The following is a 25,124-nucleotide window of genomic DNA, read 5'->3' on the forward strand; positions in this document are numbered from 1 at the left end:
ACAGTTTAATTTATCAGATGGGAACACAGAGTATTGGCACCTTTGAAAGCCTGTCTATATAAATAGAGGTTGACCCCTGGGTAGTGATGGAGCCATATTTTGCAACCAGGGAGGCAATGGGTCACTAATAGTGCCACCTTCAAGTATACCCATTGGTTTGCTAATTTCACCCATTATCATGCTTGTGTATTAGGACAGCAATATGGTATTACTGCAGCTATTCAATGGGTACACTTCTCTTCATCCTGCCAAGGGTACACAGAGAACTTGCAGCATCACTTCCATCCTGGCACCACAACCCTAATAGCAGCCCACTAGGCTCACTCTCCAGCCTCATCCCTCCAGTCCTCTGGTTGCAAAGGTACTCCACGTCCATGAGAGGCAGTAGCTATGCCAACAGGAGAAGCCCTCGCATTGACAAAGCACTGTCTACACACTGGGTTAGGTGTGTATAACTATGTTGCTTAGGGGTGTGGATTTTTCACAGTGACATAGTTATACTGATGTAAGTTTATAGTGTAGACTTGGCCTAAAACAATAAACCTTGCAGCTCCATAGAGGCTGGCTGCAATCTGATCCTCAGAGTGTTGTGCAGTGTTTTAGTGATGCAGATCACATTAATCTCTAGTTTTGGAAGTGTTTCTAAACAGATTATTGTCCCTTTAGAACTGAATTATACTTTTTTTTTCTTTTAGCAATAAGGAAAATAGAGGATTCATTTAACATCTTTCTTAGTTATCAGATGGAGGGAGTTAAAAGCACTTTAAGAAAATTTGCAGATGATATTAAATTGGAAGGACTTGCAAATATCAGAAAGGGCAGGGAAATAATACAAAGAGACCACGTTAGATTTTTTTAAAATGGAAAAAATGTTAAAGGAGTCAAATCTTACCACGACAGATTGGCCTGTGGTCACTCCAAGCAGCTAGTGTATCTGTCACTCTCTGGCAAGTGATGCTCTTAGAACCCTGGAGCACATAATTATCCTCACAGGAGAACTGTACACTTGCACCCACCCTGGGGATAATGGAAAGAAAAGGAGAAAGATTAAGCTCATTACAGAAACCATCAGGAATCCTTCATCAAACAACTACAGCACCACTAATTCAAGATCCAAACACGAATTTAAGGAAAAGTTCTCTTTTTTCAGATAAGAAAGAGCTTATATTCTACAGCAATGTTTCCCAAACTTGGGACACCGCCTGTACATGGAAAGCCCCTGGCAGGCCCGGCTGGTTTGTTTACCTGCCGTGTCTGCAGGTTCAGCCGATCGCGGCTCCCACTGGCTGTGCCCAGCCAATGGGGGCTGCAGGAAGTCCCTCAGCCTGCGCTACTTCCCGCAGCCCCCATTGGCCGGGCACAGCGAACTGCGGCCAGTGGGAGCCGCGATCAGCCAAACTTGCGGACACGGCAGGTAAATAAACTGGCTGGGCCCACGAGGGGCTTTCCCTGCACAAGCGGTGTCCCAAGTTTGGGAAATGCTGCTCTACAGAGTAAGAATGATGAATGTAATCAGCCACCATTGAGTGAAAAAAAGGAAAACTCACTGTGCTGAACAATCCTCTTCTGAAACTTACTTCAGAGGGTTAAAGCAGGGATAAATTTGGTCTCAAATGTAGTGAAAGATGATTAGTGTTACCAGAGGTGAAAGTGGGCTGGTACAGGCCGGTACAGCATACCGGTAAGAAGTGGCTGCCGGTACAGGCCTGTACGCTGCTCCTTTTGCCAACAGAGGGGGACAAAAGGGGCAGTAGCCCCAGGGCCCAGCAATTGAAAAGGGCTCAGGGCTTGCGGCACTGACCAGAGCCCCGGGCCCTTTAAATCACTGCCGGAGCCCTGGGCAGTGCGGGGCCTAGCAGCACAGAAGGGCTAGCCGGGGGAGGCTGACCCCCAGCCCCACCCCTTCCACCCAAGGCCCTGCCCCTTCTGGGGGCCTGGAGCCAGGCCCCATACCGGTAAGTCTTTTATGTTACTTTCACCCCTTACTGTTACTATACATGGAGAAAACTTACTATAAGTAACTTCAGAACCAATGCATACGGTCTAGACAACAGTCTAAAGAACTTTTACTTCAGTGTCAGATAAAATATCTAGATATTTTAAAGGTCCTACTAAGCACTGGCACAGAACTGTAACAATAAAGTCTCAAAGCTATATGAGGGGCAGTTTGGGGCATAAAGCAGCTATGGCAATATAGCCACTACTTTCATGTTACATCCTGAAATGCTATGCAAGATAGCTACTTGAAAACATTTCTAACAATATGTTTTCCCATCAGAAAAGGCTGATTCAATTAAGATGAAACATTTGGTGGGAACATACAGTTTTCATCGAAATTTTAAATGAAAAATTATTGAAATGATTAATTTTGATAATGTAGAAATATTTCACTTAGACAATATAACCTAGTCTTAATGCAAATAGTTGAGTCAAAAAAGTTAAAACTAAATACATTTCAACTTTTTGAAACAAAGTGAAAGCTTGAAGAGCAGTATTTTTTTTTATTTTTCCAGAATGAAGTGTTGGAATTTCATTCCATGGACAATGTCAACATTTTGATATTTGTTCCTGTTCAGAAAGGGAAAAAATGAAATTTCTCATGGAATTTTGGGTTCTAGCCAGTTCTAATGTAAAATATATTATAAATATTCCATTATGAAGTTTATCTTAAACTCAGCCTTTCAAAACAATGTAAAAATACTGTGTAATTAAAACACTCTGTCTACCTGTACTTTTTTCCACACGTAAGAGTTTCTACTGGTTGTTGTATTCTTTGTTCCTGCACTAACTTATTGTGTAATCTTGCTGTGTGGTGTTCAACAGCCACTGTATTTCAAGCATGGGTAAAATAATCACTACATATGAAATTTCTCTAGCTCAGTGTTTCTCAGCTTGCAGGTCATGATCTCCATGGAGGTTGGAGGGGAGGGGGGTCACAGAAGGCAATCAAGGTTTTGACATTTTTGTCACAGTCTAAAAGAATATTTCACACCCCCCACTTCCTACACACCCTTACCTGTCAAAGTCATGTATTTTATGTCAACCTCTCAAAACACAGTTAAATTATATAGGCTTATTGTTATGATGAGAGTTAATAGTATAAATGGATCACAAAATTGTTTGACTTTAAATAGGGGTAGCCAACTTGAAGAGATTGAGAAATGCTGCTTTAGTTGGAATTTGAGTATGCTATTATTGCTCACCAGTAACTGAAAGCCCATACTGTCACATAGGTGTGGCAGTTGGGCCAAATTATCCACCCTCTGTGCAGTCTTCCTCATACAACCAATGAAACTGTTGCATGCAAATTAGCTGTAGAGTAAGAGTAGTGATTAGTTGCGTTACCTTCGCTATTACAATGGTCTAGGACTCTTGGCATAGCATAGGTACATGCCTTACTGTAGCTGTACACTGTGTGGGTGTAATTCATATAGTTAAAATGGCAAGTTCCAAATTTCTCCCCTCCTCCCCCTCACTTTTACTGCTGAGTGGGGCTGTAGAGGGAGAATAATGGAGAGGTTTTTCTCTCCCCTTTACTACTCCTTTTTGAAATTTCAGTTTGGATTTGAATCAAAACAAAAATTTTGAATTGAAGCTAGACACAAAAAGATTCATGAAAAAGAGAAACAATACAATAAGATTTTCTTAGAAAAAAACCTGAACAAGTTTTGTTTCAAAATTTTCTCAGGAAAAAAAAATCAGAACATTTTTGTTTTAAAATTTTCATCAGAAAAAATATGCAACATTATGCCTTGCACCCTGGATTCCACAAAGCCTCATGTGAATTAAGGAATATGGGAATTTATTTATTAAATCCATTGTATATTTCATTTTTTTATTTTTTAAAATAATTAGATAAGTTGCCACTTCCCACAAAAAAAAAAAGTTGTAATTGACTCAATATTGAGTCTGTTCTGTTCTCATTAAACAAATATTAAAATCAGAGGAAAATATGGTGGGAGTACAAGGCTGAGCATTAATTTAAATGACATTTCTTCCTCATATTTGAATTCACAGAGAGACACTTTCTCTCTTATGAAACTTAAGTAAAGTGTTAAGTGTTGGGCTTGGGGGTGGGAGGGGAGTTCGAAGAAGGAACTAACAGGTGAAAATCACAAAGCACACAAGATGATATTGTAATATTAGAGTGTCATTATTATGTTTAAAACTATGAAACCCTCGTCAAAGGACTTGTCACCACTGAATCAGCAGTGTCTCGGCTGACTTGAAAATGAACCCTCTCCCTTTCCATCAATCTAAATCACTAAGTGTCTTTATGCAGTCTTGGGAAGCTGTTGAATAATGTGCCTTTTCACATATTGCAGCTCAGCATAATATCCACAGTTATCATTCTCCTGATAAGTGCAATAGCAGCTTCTCAGATCTTTACTTGAAACTACAAAAACATATTGCCTTTCTTTTGTTCTCCACAAAATATTTCATTTTTTTTCTAAAATCAATGTGAAGCAAAGAACAGCATTATTTTTCCTAAGAGAAAAGCTGAATGTGTTATTACACAGAGGGAAAAAAATCAAATTGATTTTTTTTTATTTTTGTATATTCAGCAGCTCCTTTATGTAGCCATTAAAAGGGAGTCCTAATATATATAATAGTATTAGTTTCATGCTGTTTGCAGGTGAGAAGTAAACATTTAGGAGACAAGGAATAATCTTGGTCCCTTCATAATCCTACTGGCTACAATTGAGGAGGCTTTAAGACATTCAGAAAAATAGGACTTTGGATAAATGATGAATGAGTGAATGCACTGATATATGAGTTTTTATGTACAGGTAGTTATGCGCTACTCACTGTACTATTGGAGTACCTTAAAAAACATGAATGGATTTATCCTTACAACAGTCCTGTTAGGTAGCAGAGTATTATCTCCTCAAGGTCAAATGTGGGGGAGTGGAAGATAGAAATAGCATGATCCAGCCACAAATAAAGCTTCATCCACAAAAGGCATTCCTTTCACCGGAGACACCATTCACTTACAGCAGATGTTTAAAATATGATTACATCTGCTCTGTGGTTCCTTGAGGTTAGCTTCCCTTCAGTGGGATTCAAATACACCCATGGGCTTGTTGGGTTCCTTAGGCCTGGCTCCAACTAGGTGAAGCTCAGAGGCCTCCCTGGCATTACAGTAGTAGACTTTTTGGAATTGACTCCTTTTTGAGTTAAAAAAAAACAGCTAATCGTGGTAACTTCAAGACAATTGTGGTGCCAAAATAATACATTACTCATAGTATAAATCTTTTTAATATGATCCTTCTTCTCACTTTTCACATGCTTTGATTAGAGTTAAGAAGTTAACAATATTGGCATTTAAATGATCATTGGGTTCTGCATTAACATTTGTTTGAGATGAATGGGGCAATACATTCCTCAGAGCTATTGTTTCAGGCTCTCAGCAGACTCAGAGAGAGACAACATATGGATCATATTTTGAAGATTTTCTCCCTATCGTAAGTGCTAGAGTGTTCCTTTTCTAAAAAAATGAAAGCTTACATTCTGGAGCACAATGTGGCAGCTTGGGAGAAGCATTAGTGCCCTGTACACGTGCATGATTCCTCGACAGGGTGATTCCTATTATCCCCAGTTTTTACACGGGGAACTGAGACACAGAAAGAATAAGTGCTCATATAAGAAATCTCTGGTAGAGCCAGAAACTGAACCTAATTCTCCTGAGTCCAAGTGCAATGCCTCAAACACAAAAGCATCCTTCCTCCCCCATATAAGGAGATTATCTGGGTTGACTGATAATTGTGGCAAAATAATCTTACCATAAAGTTAGAACTGGAATATTTTGATAAACTGAAGCTAAGAGTGAAACATTAGAACCAAACTTTTGGTATTATTATTACTACTATCAGTGGTTTGAAAGGAAATAACTTTTTTTCATAATCAATTTGCTTAAAATTTGGTTCCACTCTGAAAAGTGGCCCTCTGAAAATGGCACTGTGGAATTGTGGGGGACCATATTTATTGTCTCCATTATTTTAGGATGAAATTCTCAATTTACAAGTAAACAGATAGGCCATGGAGGAGAATGATGGGTTTTATTTTTCCCCACCAACGGTATACAGCTTAGGATCTCACAGTCAAATTGAGTTAATCCTTTGTTACAACCCCATTTCCAATAATGATCTGGCAGACCAATATTCTGTCTAGAGTTACATGTACACATTTTTTTGTGTTTCTGTAAGGTTAAAATGTGAGTCACAATTCCTCCCTGATTCTTCCATTGCACTGGGAAGGAATTAGTTACTACCTTCCTATATCTGGAGGAGCTTACTTCTCCACTGCATAGCAAGCTGCATGGAATGTGGAGGGAGGAGCACAAGTTGGAGGAGGGAAGATTTTGGAGATGGTACCATAAAGTCAGTGTGTGACCGGCTGTGACTAGAATGTTAGTTACAGTTGCAGCACCTCTGTAAATAGTTCTTTTTAAAAAGAGACAGTTTAGTTTAAGAAAGTTGGAAGTCCTCATGTTATTACCCAGCATGCAGTACACGAAACACCCTCTGCACCAGGCCAGCTACCTCAGCCAGCATGTGCGTGAGGAGCAGGGAGGAAGAACAGAAGAGAACATTCACATCATGAATAAGTGTGACAGAATTTGAGATTACAAGTCTTCTGTGTGGTTGCTCACACAGGGCAGAATTTAGGGCAGAATTTTATCCTGCAAATGGAACTATTTAACAATTCTGTTGAGGAATATGCAGAAAATAGAATCTAGCTCATTCTGTCATAACTCCACATGCTTCAGAGGGCTATCAGGATATAGCAAAGAACGTATTATTTGCCATTATAGCTGTCTGATATGAATCACAGGATGTAGATCTGAGTCAGAAGGTGCCATTTTTATATTGTCTCCAGAGTAGACTAGCCCCTTGGAACTTAGAGTGCATGTTTGTGAACCCCTTACTTACACTGAGGTGCAGTTACAGACAAGCAATCCCACTGACTGCTCACTACTGTGATTTAGAGGCTCATAATAAGGACATATTAGGAGCAAAATCTTAATCCCATTGAAGTTACAGGCAAACTTCCCATTGAAATAATTGGAATCAGGATTTAGCCCTAAACATGGCCTGAGTCTATGACTCTTACTTACATTGAATAATATCTTAGTCAGAATGCAGTCCCATTAAAACTTCAACAGCTATCATAAGTAAAAACAGAGAACCTGAGCTCATGTCTTACTAAGTAAATTCAGAAGGAACTCTCACATATTTTGGGTTAAGATGGATATTTAACAGTTACAGAACATTACATTTTGTTTTTATAATGTCCATTTATCTATTTTGAAAAAAAAAGTCATTCTATGGAGTATTTCATGCCTGTAACAGAGCTATAGTGTTTTGATGATATTATACCCAAGAGTCAAACAAACATCTAACAAGTGAAAGATAAAAAGACAGTTAATTATATTTATTGCAATAATCCACTGAAAATTAAAATAGCAAGGAAGATTTATTTTCCCAAACTTTCCCAATTAATATGTCCCTGTCATAAATATAAAGGGAAGGGTAAACCCCTTTAAAATCCCTCCTGGCCAGAGGAAAAATCCTCTCACCTGTAAAGGGTTAAGAAGCTAAAGGTAACTTCGCTGGCACCTGACCAAAATGACCAATGAGGAGACAAGATACTTTCAAAAGCTGGGAGGAGGGAGAGAAACAAAGGGTCTGTGTCTGTCGGTATGCTGCATTTTGCCGGGGATAGACCAGGAATGGAGTCTTAGAACTTTTAGTAAGTAATCTAGCTAGATATGTGTTAGATTATGAGTTCTTTAAATGGCTGAGAAAAGACCTGTGCTGAATAGAATGACTATTTCTGTCTGTGTGTCTTTTTTGTAACTTAAGGTTTTGCCTAGAGGGATTCTCTATGTTTTGAATCTAATTACCCTGTAAGGTATCTACCATCCTGATTTTACAGAGGTGATTCCTTTACTTCTATTTACTTCTGTTTCTATTAAAAGTCTTCTTGTAAGAAAACTGAATGCTTTTTCATTGTTCTCAGATCCAAGGGTTTGGGTCTGTGGTCACCTATGCAAATTGGTGAGGATTTTTACAAACCTTTCCCAGGAAGTGGGGTGCAAGGGTTGAGAGGATTTTGGGGGGAAAGACGTGTCCAAACTACGTTTCCCAGTAAACCTAGTTAGAGTTTGGTGGTGGCAGTGGATATTCCAAGGACAAAGGATAAAATTAATTTGTACTTTGGGGAAGTTTTAACCTAAGCTGGTAAAAGTAAGCTTAGGAGGTTTTCATGCAGGTCCCCACATCTGTACCCTAGAGTTCAGAGTGGGGGAGGAAGCTTGACAGTCCCAATGCAACACCTTAGATATTCTTTTCAAATGAAGTTCTTTTCTTTGTTTTATAGGCTTAAATATGAAAATGATCAGAAAAATGTGTACATAAAAAGTTAAACATTTTAAAAAGTGTTTAAAATGTGTCCCCAAAGAGCAGCGAAATCTGTGATCGGTTTAGATTAGCTTATACCACATTAACCCCAGGTATCAGTGATATTTAGTAACCGTACCTGTCCTGCAGACATAACATAATCAGGGTGCAATTGCGCATGCCTGTGCAGGAGGTTTGGAGATCGTGTTACATTAGCAAACTAGTTCAGTAGCGCTTTTACCATGACACATGGCTCTGTGTGTGCATTAGGCTTATGAAATCAAAAGCAATTGTTGTTGTGATGGGGCAACCATTATTTTAATACCAGCCTCAAAGAAAATGAACTACAATTTGCAAACATAGGCCTTGATACTACAAGAGACATGTTTAACTTCACCCAAGTGGATGAAATCCTGGCTCTATTGAGGTCATGGCAAAAGTCCCATTGAAATCCTGGCTCTGCTGAAGTCACCCTATGAGCAGTCGCTGCTGAAGTCAGTGGGACTACTCAGAGGATGTAAATATAAGGAATATGAATAAATCCTTGAAGTACTGACAGTTAATTTACAGTTTTAGAACCTTACATTTCTTAATGGACTTCAGGAAGTTAGTGTTTTGTTTTTTTAAACAGGAACTTGTTGTTCTCCAAGTATTCAATGGAATTTTTCTGAAAGGGAAAGGAATTCCCCAGCAGAACAGGTGGAATTTTAATGCTACAAACCTTTTGCTTCAGAAATTAATACGCATAATTGTCTTGTTTTGGTAGAAACATGTGGATTACATAATATTAGTTTCTTTGGTTGACTAAATCTCAAAAATCATGGCCAATTCATTTAACATATTGTCTTAAAAATGTCAAGCCTACATTTTGATACGATGTATATTTTTAACTAATAGTTTCCAACATTTGTTTATTTTAAATCTAAATCCTCACAATTCCATGTAACGAATAAATGAGATAAGGTAGAAATTTTCCCTTAAAGGAACAAACAGTGTGCTGTCAACATTATTTGATATAAATACAGTGTAATGATAGGAGACTGACATTTCATTTGACTGACGTAAGTTGACCATGACTTTAGAGATGTCTTGAAGTTCGGGAGTATCAACAAGCCTATATTTCAACCATGGTAAGAACAAGAAGTCTCTTGTTTTTCTACTACTACTCAAATTAATTTACCAATGGTGGGTGCTGTGTGCATTATTTTTTTATTTCCTGGACATTGAGATCTCTCTCTATCTAAAATACTTTTAGAGCTTCCAACATGATCCTCTACTTCCTGTCCTTTTCCTACTGCTCATTCCCTCCCCAGGTACAACAGGCACTATTTTAAGACCAAGGTATTATTCACATTGGTCTTTTCTAAATTCCTTGAAATAAAAGGTTTCAGAGTAACAGCCGTGTTAGTCTGTATTCGCAAAAAGAAAAGGAGTACTTGTGGCACCTTAGAGACTAACCAATTTATTTGAGCATGAGCTTTCGTGAGCTACAGCTCACTTCATCAGATGCATACCTTGGAAACTGCAGCAGACTTTATATATACACAGAGAATATGAAACAATACCTCCTCCCACCCCACTGTCCTGCTGGTAATAGCTTATCTAAAGTGATCATCAGGTGGGCTCAGTGCCAAGTCGGACTGTTGCTCCAATGCTGGGGTGAGTGCTGACTCTATCAGGAGTGCTTTAAGGCGATTGTCCCGCTCCTTTTTCATCCTGGGTTTGAAGGACGTACAAAGACGACATTTGTTGCTTATGTTCCCTTCGCCCAAGCATCTTAGGCAGCTACTATGTGGATCACTGATGGTCTTTAGCTGTTTGCAATGATCAAAAGCTTAAAGCCTGGGAACGAGGACATGCCCCATCCCCAGACTAAGTTCCGTTTAGGACTAATGAAGACTTTAGGAACTACTACTAAGGAAAACTAATTCAACTTCTAACTACATTCAGCTATATTACAGAATTTACAAAGTTCGCAAGAACAGAGAATAAAACAATGCTAGCCGAAGCAGAAGACGTTCCAGCACCATCACTGGCAGCAAGAAGGAACTGAGGATTCCATGTGGCCCCCACTCCAGAGGGTGCCAGAGCTGGTCCCCTACAGATATTGCTGAGGGAAAAATTTCCGGTACCGGTGCATGTGGCGAGCACACACCCCTAACATGGAATGGACATGAGCAAGCACTCGAAGAACATTAAAATCTAATTACTGAAAGCACAGTGAGCCACAATATATAAAATAAGATAGCCAACATGGTTGTTTCCACCATATCAGAATTTTTCAATCTATAGTATTCCACAAAATGGTAACAATGAGTAACACAACTATAACTGGCACCTAAAAGCCCCTTCCACTTCAACACACATGCAGTTCCTACCTGAAGTCAGAGCCTGCCCTCTTCCCATTCTCAGGAATTCCAGGATCAGGACACATGTCAGATGTGACTGCATCCCCACCTTGACTCACTGCAGTCAGAATTAAAAAAAGAAGAAGGAGAAACAAAAAGAACAGTTAGTCTTAAAACTAAGTAAATGATTCTTCAGCCATCCACACTTCGAGTTCTACAAGAGGAACATTATCTATATGCTCAATATATTTTCAGGACGGTAATACAAATAAAGACAACAAACTGCATCTTAATATACATTTGTTTCATAGATTCCCAGGCCAGAAGGGCCCATTGTGATAATCTAGCCTGCCTTCCGTATAACATAGGCCAAAGAACCTCCCCAAAATAATTCCTAAAGCTTGTATTTTAGAAAACATCCAATCTTGATTTATAAATTGTCTGTGACCGATAATCCACCACAACCCATGATAAATTGTTCCAATGATTAATTACTCTCACCATTAAAAATATACACAGTATTCCTGGTCTGAATTTGGATGGCGTCAATGTCCAGCCATTGGATTGTGTTATACCTTTCTCTGCTAGACTGAGGAGCCCATATTTTTCCTCATGTAGGTACTTATAGACCAGGGGTACCCAAACTTGGTTCACAGCTTGTTCAGGGTAAGCCCCTGGTGGGCCACAAGATGGTTTACCTGGACGTCCACAGGTACAGCTGCTCGCAGCTCCCAATGGCCACGGTTCACCGTTCCCAGACAATGGGAGCTGCAGGAAGCGGCGCAGGCTGGGCCACCACTTCCAGGATCGGCAAACCGTGGCCACTGGGAGCTACAAGAGGTCATACCTGTGGACGCTCAGGTAAGCAAAGTATCTCACGGCCAGCCAGGGTCTTACCCTGAACAAGCCATGAACCAAGTTTGGGAACCCCTGTTATAGACCAATCAAGTTGCTCCTTAAGCTTTTTTGTTAGGTAAATAGATTTTGCTTCTTGAGTCTAGGCATGTTTTCTAATCTTTTAATCATTCTTGTGGCTTTTCTCTGAACCCTCTCTAATTTATCAATATCCTTCTTCAATTGCAGAAACCAGAAATGGACACAGTATTCCATCAACAGTTGCCCCAAATCTAAATACAGAAATAAAATAACCTCTTGACTCGTACTAGAGATTCCCTGTTCATGCATCCAAGGATAATGCCAGAGTGTTGCATTATCCATCATGAGCCCCAAATCTTTTTCAGGGTACTTCTTCCAGGCTAGAGTCACCCATCTTTTAAGTAGGGCTTACAGTCTTTGTTCTAGATGTATACATTTAGCCATATTAAAATGCATATTATTTGCATGAGGCCAGCATACCAAGAAATCCAGATCACTCTGAATCAGTGACATATCCTCATTATTTACTGCTCCCCCGATTTGTGTGTCATCTGCAAACTTATCAGTGTTTTTAAGTTTTCCATCCAGTTAATTAATAAAAAAGTTAAAGGACCAAGAACCAATCCCAGTAGGACCCCACTAGAAACACATGTGTTCAGTGGAATAGTATATTGATTTACTCCTGGCCAACTCAGGAATATGTGAAAGCGCTAAGGCAGCTTGAAGTCTCCATTGTGCCCTTTCCCCCACATCAGGTAGAGTAGAGTCTGTATTCTCCCCTCACACACACCCACACAGCTGTTACAGACAAATTTGTATAAAGTTATGGTCCTCACAGAACTAAGACTCTGATTTTACTTGTAAAGTGTGTGATTATGTTTTTATCTTCTATCTAGAAAGTGGTAACTCTTAGTTATTTATGTAATATGCTTAAATATTATATTGATTACAAATATACAGATAATGGCATACAAAATACCTTTACAGTTTATGGCCCTCACAAAAATGAATATAAATACAATCAGTCTCTCTCTCTCTCTCTGTCTGTCACATACACACACCTTCCGTTTCTTCTTTGCTTCCCTCCATGAAGGATAGAGGAAGAAAAAAAACATGTCATCTTCAGAATCTCTGAAAACCCTTTAAGGATAAGGTAGTACTCTCTTCCTGAATACAGAAAGTGTAGTTAGTTGGAATGTTTTAGCAGCACAGACTGAATTAGACAGGCCTGAGTAGATTACAGATGACAGAAGACAGCATTGCGATTGAGAGGTGATGGGAGATTAGATGTAAATTTCTCAAGCAGTGATAGGCTTTTGAATGGAATAAGGTGACATAGAGGAAGCATGGTGACAAACAGGTTATGTACAATCAGAAGATAAGAGCTATAAATCCTGACTGACTGTTCCAGCAGAATCATGGGCAATTAATTTATCTGAAAGCTAAAGCTTTATACAAGATGAGAAATACTCATGGAAATCAATTCATATAAAAAAGGCATTGCAGTGCTACAAAAATACAGCTAAGTAAAAAGCTCTTGTAAGTGCAGAATTGCTTGCCTCAAGTATAGCTTCCTCCTAAAACTGATAAAATTGCAATAATTATGGCACATTTAAACGTCTGAATCACCTCCATTCTTGTCTCAGAGATGCAATGATTTTAAAGATATAGAAAATAGCAACACCCACCAGCCTATCAGAGTTAAAAACTGTATTTATCTCCTTTCTCTGTCTCTGATACAGTATATTGTCTGTTCCAAAAATGTTCAAAATCAGCTGATGAAAGATTATCATAATGTGAGAGATGTATTTCCGGATACAGCTAAAAAAAATGAACATTCTAGCTATGAAACATAACAGTAACTTAAAGGAAGTTCCTTCCTGGTATATTGTGACATAAATCAAATTGTTATGAGTAAAAATCCAATTCTGGAGCTTCTGACTCACAGTATTTCCATATTAGTGTATGCAACGTGAACATTTTCTCTATCCAAGGTGATGATCAAGGAAACATTTCCAGGCTAAGGGCCTGATCCTCCAGTAGTTAATGTATACAAATAAGTCTTATTAAATAGTACTACTTACGTGAATATGAATTATTTCGTTTCTGCACTGTGATTAAGAATGAGACAAACTAGTGTATAAACAAAAATATTTATTCTTAGAGTTCAGTTTTGCTAGCTACATTTATTCTTCCAGAAGAGTTCATCTCTAAATATATACAAAAAGTTTGTTACAAGAGTCAATTTTAAAGCATGGTTATAGTCAGAAAACTACCCTTGCTAAACTAACCACTTCCTGTTGCATATATGCTTCTAACAATATCTAATCTTCTTATATTTCCTCAGGTTTCTGACAAAGTCAAGTATTTACTACTGTCATAAGAACAGCCCTACTGGGTCAAACCAAAGGTCCATCTAGCCCAGGATTCTGTCTTCTGACAGTGGCCAATGCCAGGTGCCCCAGAGCGAATGAACAGAACAGGGAATCACCAAGTGATCCATTCCCAATTGCCCATTCCCAGCTTCTGGCAAGCACAGGCGTGTCATTATAGCTATGTTAGAGTAAGCTGGATTCTATTCTGTCCCACACATCCTCAACAGAACAGGCAAATAAATTCTGATTCCACAGTGTTAATGCTGATAGCAAAGCAGAAATCTTTATTTTCAGATATAAGGTTTAGCAACCAGGAAAAAAAAAACACAAAAACAAAAAAAAACTCTGACCAAAAATGTTTTCATTTGACAAGGCTGCAAATTTGACAGAGCTATTTTTCAAGAGTAAGAACTAGGAAACCTCAAGATAGTATTTTCAGTCACTTTAAACCTTTATCATAAGCACCCTTACAACAACAGGAGCAACTCTGCCTGTGGCATGGTGGTTTAAGTTTGAGTTCAGAGGTCCGTAATTATGGAGAATCTTTTGTACTTTCCACTGAGGACTAATTGGTAGCAGTGTGTTGAAATAAGCAAGTTAAACATAATTTTTAAAAAAGCTGGAAATTTTACTCCAAGTAATTTCATTGTTCAAAATGGTTTTACTGTATATCATCTCCACAAAGTGGATTGATTTTCCTCATAAAAACGGCTGTACTGGGTCAGACCAATGGTCCATCTAGCCCAATATTCTGTCTTCCAACAGTGGCCAATGCCAGATGCTTCAAAGGGAATGAACAGAACAGGGAAATCCCCCATCCTCCAGTGATCCACTCCCCCCTTCTCCAGTCCCAGCATTTGGTAGTCAGAGGCATAGGAACACCTAGAACATTGGGTTGCATTCCTGATCATCTTGGCTAATATCCACCAATGGACTTATTCTCCATGAACTTATCTAATTCTTTTTGAACCCAGTTATTCTTTTGACCTTCACAACATCCCCTGGCAATGAGTTCCGCAGGTTGACTGTGCGTCATGTGAAGAAGTACTTCCTTTTGTTAGTTTTAAATCTGCTGCCTATTAATTTCATTGGGTGACCCCACTTCTTGTGCTATGTGAAAGGGTAATTAGTACTTCCTTGTTCATTTTCTCACACCATTCATGATTCATATCCCACACCCCTCAGCTGTCTCTCTTCCCAGCTGAACAGTCCCAGTCTTTTTAATCTCTCCTCATGTGGATACTGTTCCATACTCTAACTCATTTTATTTGCTCCTCTCTGTACCTTTTCCATTTCTTTTATATATATATATATATATATATATATATATATATATAAAGATGGGGGTGACCAGAACTTCACACAGTATTCAAGATGTGGATGTATCATTGATTTATACAGTGGCCAAGCATGTTTCAATGCAAAACCTGATGTTCCTGCAGAAGAAATTTATAACTTTTTAAATATCTGATTTTTCTCTGGAAAATACTATCACATTTTTAGTGAAAATTTGCCTGTTTTCACTTTCAAATGAGCCTGGTTCAAAGATGAATACCACAAGTCAACAGGTTCACAGTGTCTCCATACAGATGGCTTTTGACTTATTCAGGTACTATGGGATTTGGATGTTCTAGTGAAAGAACCGCTGCTTAATCAATTAAAATGGAACTTTCCCTAACCCCCAAATGAATGTTCTTCACAAGAGAAGTATTTCAGAATTTTCCTCTTCACCACAGCCCTTTCTCCTCACATTTACAGGTACTTTTATGAGAGGGGGGATCCAGGCCAGTGTTCATCCAGAGGTGTACTGCTCCTTTAAATATGGCAAGGATCATACCTCTGGGATCTACCACATCTTGCAGTACAGGATTTGTTAAACATGGTCCAAGCTCTTACTTTGTGTTTTCCACTAGGGAAGATCAAACATCTTGATCTTGTTACAGTCTATAGAGGCATGATATGTTGTCATAACAAAATAACTCCTGTTCCTTGCACAAGACAAGCTTGTCTGATCTTACCTTTTCAGGTTGTTGGTGGGGGGGAGGGGAGAACAAATTGCTCAACTTAAATCAAGCCATTGATTACCTTCAGTAGTTTAGATGTCTTGAAGGTTCTCTATAAATTTTTAATATTCAGATGTACTACAAGTCTTTTGCTTGTTAACATTGTGGTGTTTACCCAGAATTTGCCCTTTATCAACACTTCTCTCCATTTTCCAATAATTATTTCTTTGGCATCAAGATTTTTGACCTCACTTCTACTGAAAACTTTTGAAAGACACACAAGTGGACCCAACTAAGAGTTTCTTATCTCCCCCCACAATCATTGGGGACACCACCACTATCCTCCCTGAAACAGAAATCTAACATGGTCATCATCTTCATCTATGACATCTCTCTAGAACCTCACATCCAGGCTATGTCTAAATCTTGCTTATTGTTTTTTGCATCAGAAGATATGGCCTTTTCTATTCAGCCACATGGCTAAAACTGTTATCATCTCACATCTTGATTACCACAATATGTTTTTATTTGGCCTTGATAAATGAGTCTTGTCTCACTTACATCCATTCAGAATATTGCTGCAAAGATCATTCTCTTAACCTGTTTATGTCATCTGTCTCTTAACATTCCTCCACCAGTTTCCCCTTCTCTATTACATCAAACATCAGATGCTAGTTTTCACTTTCAAAGCCTTTCAGGGCCTAATCCCATACTAGCTAGCATCTCTCAATCAGTATCAAAATGTTGACCCCCAACCTCCCATTGATCCATGATGCCAGTCTCCATCACCTCTTGTTAAATGTTTCAAACAGACACCTTTGTCCTTTTTCCCATGATGCCCCTCACAGTTAAACTCATAGACTCATAGATATTAAGGTCAGAAGGGACCATTATGATCATCTAGTCTGAGCTCCTGCACAATGCAGGCCACAGAATCTCACCCACCCACTCCTGCAATAAACCTCTCACCTATGTCTGAGCTATTGAAGTCCTCAAATCATGGTTTAAAGACTTCAAGGTGCAAATAATCCTCCAGCAAGTGATCCATGCCCCATGCTACAGAGGAAGGCGAAAAACCTCCAGGGCGTCTTCCAATCTGCCCTGGACGAAAATTCCTTCCCAACCCCAAATATGGGGATGAGCTGAACCCTGAGCATGTGCACAAGATTCACCAGCCAGATACCCAGGAAAGAATTCTCTGTAGTAACTCAGATCCCACCCCATCTAACATCCCATCACAGGCCATTGGGCCTATTTACCATGAAAAGTTAAAGATCAATTAATTGCCAAAATCATGTTATCCCATCATACCATCTCCTCCATAAACTTGTCGAGTTTAATCTTGAAGCTAGATAGGTCTTTTGCCCCCACTGCTTCCCTTGGAAGGCTATTCCAGAACTTCACTCCTCTGATGGTTAGAAACCTTCATCTAATTTCAAGTCTAAACTTCCCGATGGCCAATTTATATCCATTTGTTCTTGTGTCCACATTGGTACTGAGCTTAAATAATTCCTTTCCCTCTCTGGTATTTATCCCTCTGATATATTTAAAGAGCACAATCATATCTCCCCTCAACCTTCTTTTAGTTAGGCTAAACAAGCCAAGCTCCTTGAGTCTCCTTTCATAAGACAAGTTTTCCATTCCTCGGATCATCCTAGTAGACCTTCTCTGTACCTGTTCCAGTTTGAATTCATCCTTCTTAAACATGGGAGACCAGAACTGCACACAGTATTCCAGGTGAGGTCTCACCAGTGCCTTGTATAACGGTACTAAAACCTCCTTATCCCTACTGGAAATACCTCGCCTGCATTAGTTGCATTAGTTTTTTTTCACGGCCATATCACATTGGCGGCTCATAGTCATCCTGTGGTCAACAAATATTCCAAGGTCCCTCTCCTCCTCTGTTACTTCTAATTGATGTGTCCCTTTAGTTATAAATTAGCTTATAACTAAAATTCTTGTTATTAATCCCTAAATGCATGACCCTGCATTCTCACTATTAAATTTCATCCTATTATTATTACTCCAGTTTACAAGATCATCCAGATCCTCCTGTATGATATCCCGATCCTTCTCTAGATTGGCAATACCTCCCAGCTTTGTATCATCTGCAAACTTTATTAGCACGCTCCCACTTTTTGTGCCGAGGTCAGTAATAAAAAGATTAAATAAGATTGGTCCCCAAACCAATCCCCGAGGAACTCCACTGGTAACCTCCCTCCAGTCTGACAGTTGATCTTTCAGTATGACCCACTGTAGTCTCCCTTTTACCCAATTCCTTATCCACCTTTCAATTTTCATATTGATCCTCATCTTTTCGAATTTAACTAATAATTCCCCCTGTGGCACCATATCAAACGCCTTACTGAAATCTAGGTAAATTAGATCCACTGCGTTTCCTTTGTCTAAAAAATCTGTTACTTTCTCAAAGAAGGAGATCAGGTTGGTTTGGCACAATCTACCTTTTGTAAAACCATGTTGTATTTTGTCCCATTTACCATTGACCTCAATGTCCTTAACTACTTTCTCATTCAAATTTTTTTCCAAGACCTTGCATACTAAAGGTGTCAAAATAACAGGCCTATAGTTACCTGGATCACTTTTTCCCCCTTTCTTAAAAATAGGAACTATGTTAGCAATTCTCTAGTCATACGGTACAACCCCTGAGTTTACAGATTCATTAAAAATTCTTGCTAATGGGCTTGCAATTTCATGTGCCAATTCCTTTAATAACCTCGGATGAAGATTATCTGGGCTGCCCGATTTTAGTCCCATTAAGCTGTTCAAGTTTCGCTTCTACCTCAGATATGGTAATATCTACCTCCATATCCTCATTCCCATTTGTCATGCTACCATTATCCCTAGATGCTCATTAGCCTTATTAAAGGCTGAGGCAAAGTATTTGTTTAGATATTGGGCCATGCCTAGATTATCCTTAACCTCCATTCCATCCTCAGTGTTTAGCAGTCTCACTTCTTCTTTTTTTGTTTTCTTCTTATTTATATGGCTATAGAACCTTTTACTATTGGTTTTAATTCCCTTTGCAAGGTCCAACTCTACCTGATTTTTAGTCTGTCTCACTTTATCCCTCCATGTTCTGGCCTCAATAAGTTAGCTTTCCTTGCTGATCCCTGCCATCTTCCACTCCCTGTACACTTTCTGCTTTTTCTTAATCACCTCTCTGAGATGCTTGCTCATCCAGCTTGGTCTACAACTCCTTCCTATGAATTTTTTCCCCTTTCTTGGGATGCAGGCTTCCGATAGCTTCTGCAGCTTTGACTTGAAGTAATCCCAGGCCTCTTCTGCCTTTAGATCCATAAATTCTTCAGTCCAATCCACTTCCCTATTAGACTGGTATCCACACTGCCCTTCCTCCTTATGTCCATTCTCCTACCCATGGCTGTATCCTTTCTTACTTTGTTTTCTGCCTTCTCAATGCTAAAATCCAGCATGGAGATTACCTGGACATCTCCCAACCATCTCCCCCAAATTCCAAGTTTAAAGCTCTCTTAATCAGTTGTGCCAGCCTCCATCCTAGAAGTCTATTTCCTTCCCGACTCAGATGAAGTCCATGCCGAGAGAACTGTCCTCTGTCCATGAATGCCTCCCAGTGGCCACACATCCCAAAGCCCTCCTCATAGCACCACTGCCTGAGCCATCTGTTGATAGTCATAATCTTGTCACACCTTTGTTGCCCTTCTCTAGGAACAGGCAGAATCCCACTGAAGATCACCTGAGCCTCGATTTCCTTAAGAGTCTTCCCCAGTCTGGCATAGTCTCCCTTGATACGTTCCAGTGAGAATCTACCGGTATCATTTGTTCCCACATGAAGGACAATCAGTGAATTCTTTCCCGCTGCCTTCAGCATCCTTTTCAACCTCAGGTCCACATCCCATATCTTAGCACCTGGAAGACAGCATACCTTTCTATTCTCTAAATCAGCTCTGGTTACAGGCCTGTCTATTCTTCTCAGTAAGGAGTCCCCGATCACGTAGACCTGCCTTTTCCTGGTGACAGTGCGATTCTCCGGTCTATTCCCTGTTCCCTCTGGCTGCAAGTTCTTTCCATTCCTATTCTCCCTTTTAATCCTCTTCAACCCATCCTGTATCCTCCTGGGGCTCATATTTGGTGTAGTCTCCATTGACTCTTCCCCTTTTCCTAAAGGACTAGCTGCTCTTCTCTTCTTCTTTGCCCTTCCACCTTCAGTGACCACCTGCTGAGCCCCTTCTTCATTTTCCAACTCTGCAAACCAGTTCTTGAGCTCTATTTCTCCTTCACTAGCCAGTCTTTTCCTCTACCTGGTTCTCTTAGTCACATGCTTCCATTGTCCAATTTCTTCACCCAGCAGTCTCCCCTCAGAATTCTTCAGTCCTCCTTCCATCTGCAAGTCGGAGCTTTTCCCTTCAGCTCCCTCATGTCTTTGCTCCATAATCTGCTCAAACCCCCTTCTAAACTCAACCAGACTTTCCACCTGCATCTCCAGTCCTAGGATCTTCTCTTCCATCAGCTCTATCAGAGGCACTTCATGCAGACAAAACTCTTTCCAGGTACCCCCTCCAGGATCATGTGCATACCGCAGCTTCCACATCCAGTCATCTTTGTTGTGTCTTCCACTACATGGATCACTCCCACTGCTTCCTCTGTATCTGTCATAGCCTCCCCACCTAAATCCTGTTAATCTGGGAAACACAAACCACACCAAAACACCACCACTCACAGCAAAAACCAAGCCCAAACAAGCACCACAATACAAACTCCCACTGAAACTCCCCTGTTTACAGCTCAGTTTGCTGGCTCCTGTGCCGCTGCAGCTGTCTGTTGGGAACAGCTCCCTACTAACATTTGCAAAGCTACCTCATCATTCTTCAAAACCCTCTTTTCAACTCTCCTGTGATGTCTACAAAAATACCTGACAACAATAGGCCATTGGTGTGCTGAGACTACCACTTATTGTGTTGACCAATATTGTCTCACTGTTTTGTTGTACTCCGCACTGCAACCATCTCATCTCATGTTTTATTTATATTGGAAACTATTTGAAGCAGGAGCCACCTTTTTTGTTCTGAGTTTGTACAGTGCCTGGTCCATGACTATGGCTCCTAGGCACTATAAAAAAAATAAAAGTTATTTGTAATGCTGGAACATGTTTAACTTTTTCTAATCTGATCATCTCACTTCAATAATCTCACTAGAAAATTTCCATTGCTAGAGGCTACTGGAACAGTTTTGTGTCTTAGAAAGTTTGGTAAGCATGCACATGTTTTCAAATAGTCTGAAAAGAGCTCAATTTATTTCTTTTTTAAAGTTCTTTTTTCTCCCTGATCATTTGCAGTTCTCATGGCTTTCCCCCGTAAATTTAATGCTCATGATGTTCTAGATTACAGTACTGCAAAGTGGGATTTTTCTGTTTATTCACAGAACGTTGAAGAGCACTTCTCAAACTGTCAAAAGGATTGATAACTGATAGTAATATGTGTGATGTTGACATCTATCTTCTAGGACCTGTATGGAGACCATCAACACATTTCACATAGAATAAAGTAATCAAATGGCACAAAATTTTGATTCTCCAGGACATATTCATTCTAGTGCTAACAACGTACAACACAGAAAAGAATGGGCTCTCCTGCAAGGGTTTATATTTTTGCCTATTCAGATATTGAAAAAATGCATATACTATTTATTAGTACATATCTTGCTCCCAGTTCAATATACCAAAAATATTTAGACGATGCAACTGACTGCCAGAGTCAATTAATGAATTCAATTTTAATGAACGAATGTAACTTTTTGAATGCAAAAGTACACTGCATCTTGTACAGTGTCCTGTTTCAGACACTGTGTCATGTTTTTCAAATTGTGATGAAATTTCCAAATTCAGAAAAGAAATAAGTTGAATAGTTATTTAAAACACATCTGTAGATCATTCTTCACTAATGTTTCTCACATGCATATAGATCTGCAATGAACCATCACTCAAAAAAGGCATATATGCTTTTGTTTTCCAGTTAGACTGCAGCAACAGAACATGGATGCAAGGAGATTTGGGAGTAGAGGGTGAGAGGAAAAGAAATAAGATTCTAGTCATGTTTTTTAAAAATATTCCTTATTTTAAAAATAGCAGGACTTCTCTGTTACATTCTGAGGTGCAATCCAGACCAGTGAAGAATTGTATGACCAATTACCCTGAGTGCCTCAAAATGCCTTCCTACTATAGCTCTCTGTGTGGGATGCCCATATCCACAACAAGCATGCACTCTATAGCTGTGTATTAGGTAGCCCATGTCCAATGCTACCACAGATTTCCACTGATCTTCATTAGCCTCGGTTAACAACTGGTCAGGTGACTCCTCACTCTTCACAACCCTGTTTTCCCAAAATGTGCAGCCCTCGCCTGGGACAATCAGAGGAATTTTAAGGTTTGTTGATCCTTTAAAAAGAATCAATACCCAATAACTTGCTATCTTAACAGGATTTACCAAATAGTTCAGTTCAAACACAGCACTCAGTTGGTTTAGATTAAAAATAAAGCTACTTTATTTCATTCCAAAGAAATAAATTTTGAGTACAAGTATTAAAGTGAGAAATGGTTACAAGATAGAATGCTTTCTAGTAACTAACTTAACAAGCTAGACTTGGTTCAAGATAAAATCCTCACCACATTTCCATCAAGATGGCTGACTGAACCCCTGTGTCAATATCTATCCCCTCGAAATCAAAGAGCTGGTACCTTTGTCGTCTTAGGTGAAAGATGTTTTTCCTGGAGGTATCCTTCAGAAGAATACATTTAAAAGGTAACTTGGGGGTTTTCTTTGCCCTTCTCTTGTATAGTCCTAAGACGGTTGAGGAAAGAGCAGGGGGTCCTGGGAAATTACTAGGGTGCCATCCTTGGGCGCATCCTCAAAACACCTGATTCTGGCTTCCTTGGCCTCTGGAAGAACGAGACTGGGTGGAGGAATGGGAAGATGAAGGGTGGCGCTATTTAAATCCTTTGTCACCATTCTTTTTGTAGGAGCTGGACCGGGGGATACCCCAGGACCTCAACAGAGGCAGGGGATGGAAAGGCTTTCTAGCCTGCTGAAAGGTTGTGAAGGTGCAAAGAACAGAGGGTGGAATAGGAGTCTTCAAGGCCATGGAGCTATGAGTCAGTCAGCTCTGAAAAGAGCCCTGCTCCCTCAAATGGAAGGTCCCGAAGGGTAGTCTGCATCTCCTGGGACAGCCCAGAGGACTGTAACCAGGAGCTGTGCCTCATGACCACTGCGGAGGTGACTTCCCTGACCACAGAGTCCATAGCATCCCAGGACATCTTGAGGGAGCCTCTCACCATCATTTTGCCCTCAGCCACCAAGGCGACGTACTCCTCGGCTTGGTCCTGTGGTAGGTCCTCCTTCAGCTTGCTGATGGAGTCCCACCGGTTGAAGTTGTATGTGCCTAGCAGGGCCTGATAGTTAAATACCTGAAATTGCAGGCTGGGTGCTGAATAAATTTTCCTGCCAAACAAATCCAGCCTCTTGGTGTCTTTATCTTTCAGTGTGCCCCTCGCCTGTCCCTGCTGGTCCCTTTCGTTGACCAGGGATTCTCCTGGAGTGTGGGTGCAGAGCAGGGGCGGGCAAACTTTTTGGCCTGAGGGCCACATCGGATTTCCAAAATTGTATGGAGGGCCGGTTAGGAGAGGCTGTGCCTCCCCAAACAGCCAGGCTGAGCCCCTGACCTCCTATCTGACCCCCCATGCATCTCACCCCCTGACTCCCCCACCCCTGGGTCTCCTGCCCTGTCCACCACTCCCTGCTCCCTGTCCCTGACCGCCCCAGACCCCCCCGTCCCGATGCCCCCCCGCCACCCCATCCAACCCCTCCTCTCACTCCTGACTGCCCCTCCGGGATCACTGCCCCATCCAACCACCCCTTCTCCCTGTCCCCTGACTGCCTCCAGAACCCCTGCCCCTGACTGCCCCCTGCCACTCCATCCAACCCCCCTCTCCTTTCTCCCCCTCCTCCCGGGACCCCTGCCCCCATTAAACCCCCTGTTCCCCACTCTTGATCACTCCACCCCCATCCACACCCCCGCCCCCTGACCACCGCCCCGAACTCCCCTGCCCTCTATCCAACCCCCCTCACCCCTGCTCCCTGACCCCTTACCGTGCTGCCTGGAGCACCGGTGGCTGGTGGCGCTATAGCCACGCCGCCCAGAGCTCCAGGACAGGCAGCCACACCACCCAGCTGGAGCCAGCCATGCCACTGCACAGCACAGAGGACCTGGTCAGGCCGAGGTTTTGCATCTGTGCTGCCCGGCCGCCCAGAGCATTGTGCCGGCGATGCAGTAAGCTGAGGCTGCTGGGGAGGGGGAACTGCAGGGGAGGGGCCGGGGGCTAGCCTCCCAGGCCAGGAGCTCAGGGGCCAGGCAGGAGGGTCCCACAGGCTGGATGTGGCCTGCGTGCCGTAGTTTGCCCACCTCTGGTGTAGAGGTACTCAAACCCATTTGCGTGGACATAATACTTCTTTCCCACCTTCTTGGAGTTAGGTAAGATGGAAGAGGGGGTCTGACACACAGACTTTGCAATTTTAAGGATGCTTGGGTGGACGGGAAACGTGACCCTGGCCGGGGTGAAGGAGAGTATAATATTAGAAAGGTTGGACTCCTCCACTAGTTCCTTGACCTCCAAGTTCAGGTTGGCAGCCACCCTTTTGAGCAGGGCCTGATACTCCTTGAAGTCGTCAAGGGGGCTGCTCGTTTGCGAGGGGCCCACCACCGCTTCGTCCAGAGACGATGCAGATGACTGCACAGCAGGGGGAGAGACTGCTTCCCCTTGTTTATCTGGGGATGGCTCCTTGGATATTGGGGTCTGCTGTGTTACCCCCACACCAGATTTGTCACCGTGCTCTGATTAGGGTGCCAGCTGTGCCAGGGGCAGCTTGTCTGATGAGGCCTGGGAGGAACGATGGGAGTACGGAACCAGCATAACAGGTACACCCCACAGATTCCAGTTCTGCCACTTAGCAGGCCACTGCCCTTGACTCCGCGGTGCCACTTCTGAAGCCGTGCCGGTCTCGTGGGACAGTGGAGATTTGCCTTTTATAGGCAAAGGGCTGACCTCCTCTTCAGGGTTGGACCATTGCCCTT

General features: G+C 41.2%; 1 protein-coding gene across 2 annotated transcripts in view; it reads right to left on the minus strand.

Annotated features, from left to right (window-relative positions):
- The window catches only part of CSMD1 (CUB and Sushi multiple domains 1), a 1,991,107-nt gene that overhangs the window by 691,593 nt on the left and 1,274,390 nt on the right, over positions 1 to 25,124 (minus strand). For both annotated transcript variants that reach the window (XM_048845330.2, XM_048845329.2), the window contains exons 8-9: positions 10,781 to 10,868; positions 893 to 1,017 (exon numbers count right to left, since the gene is read on the minus strand). In XM_048845330.2, coding sequence (XP_048701287.2) covers positions 893 to 1,017; positions 10,781 to 10,868 — 213 coding nt within the window. The remainder of the gene's footprint in view (positions 1 to 892; positions 1,018 to 10,780; positions 10,869 to 25,124) is intronic.

Source organism: Caretta caretta, chromosome 3, assembly GCF_965140235.1.
Source record: "Caretta caretta isolate rCarCar2 chromosome 3, rCarCar1.hap1, whole genome shotgun sequence".
NCBI lineage: Eukaryota > Metazoa > Chordata > Testudines > Cheloniidae > Caretta > Caretta caretta.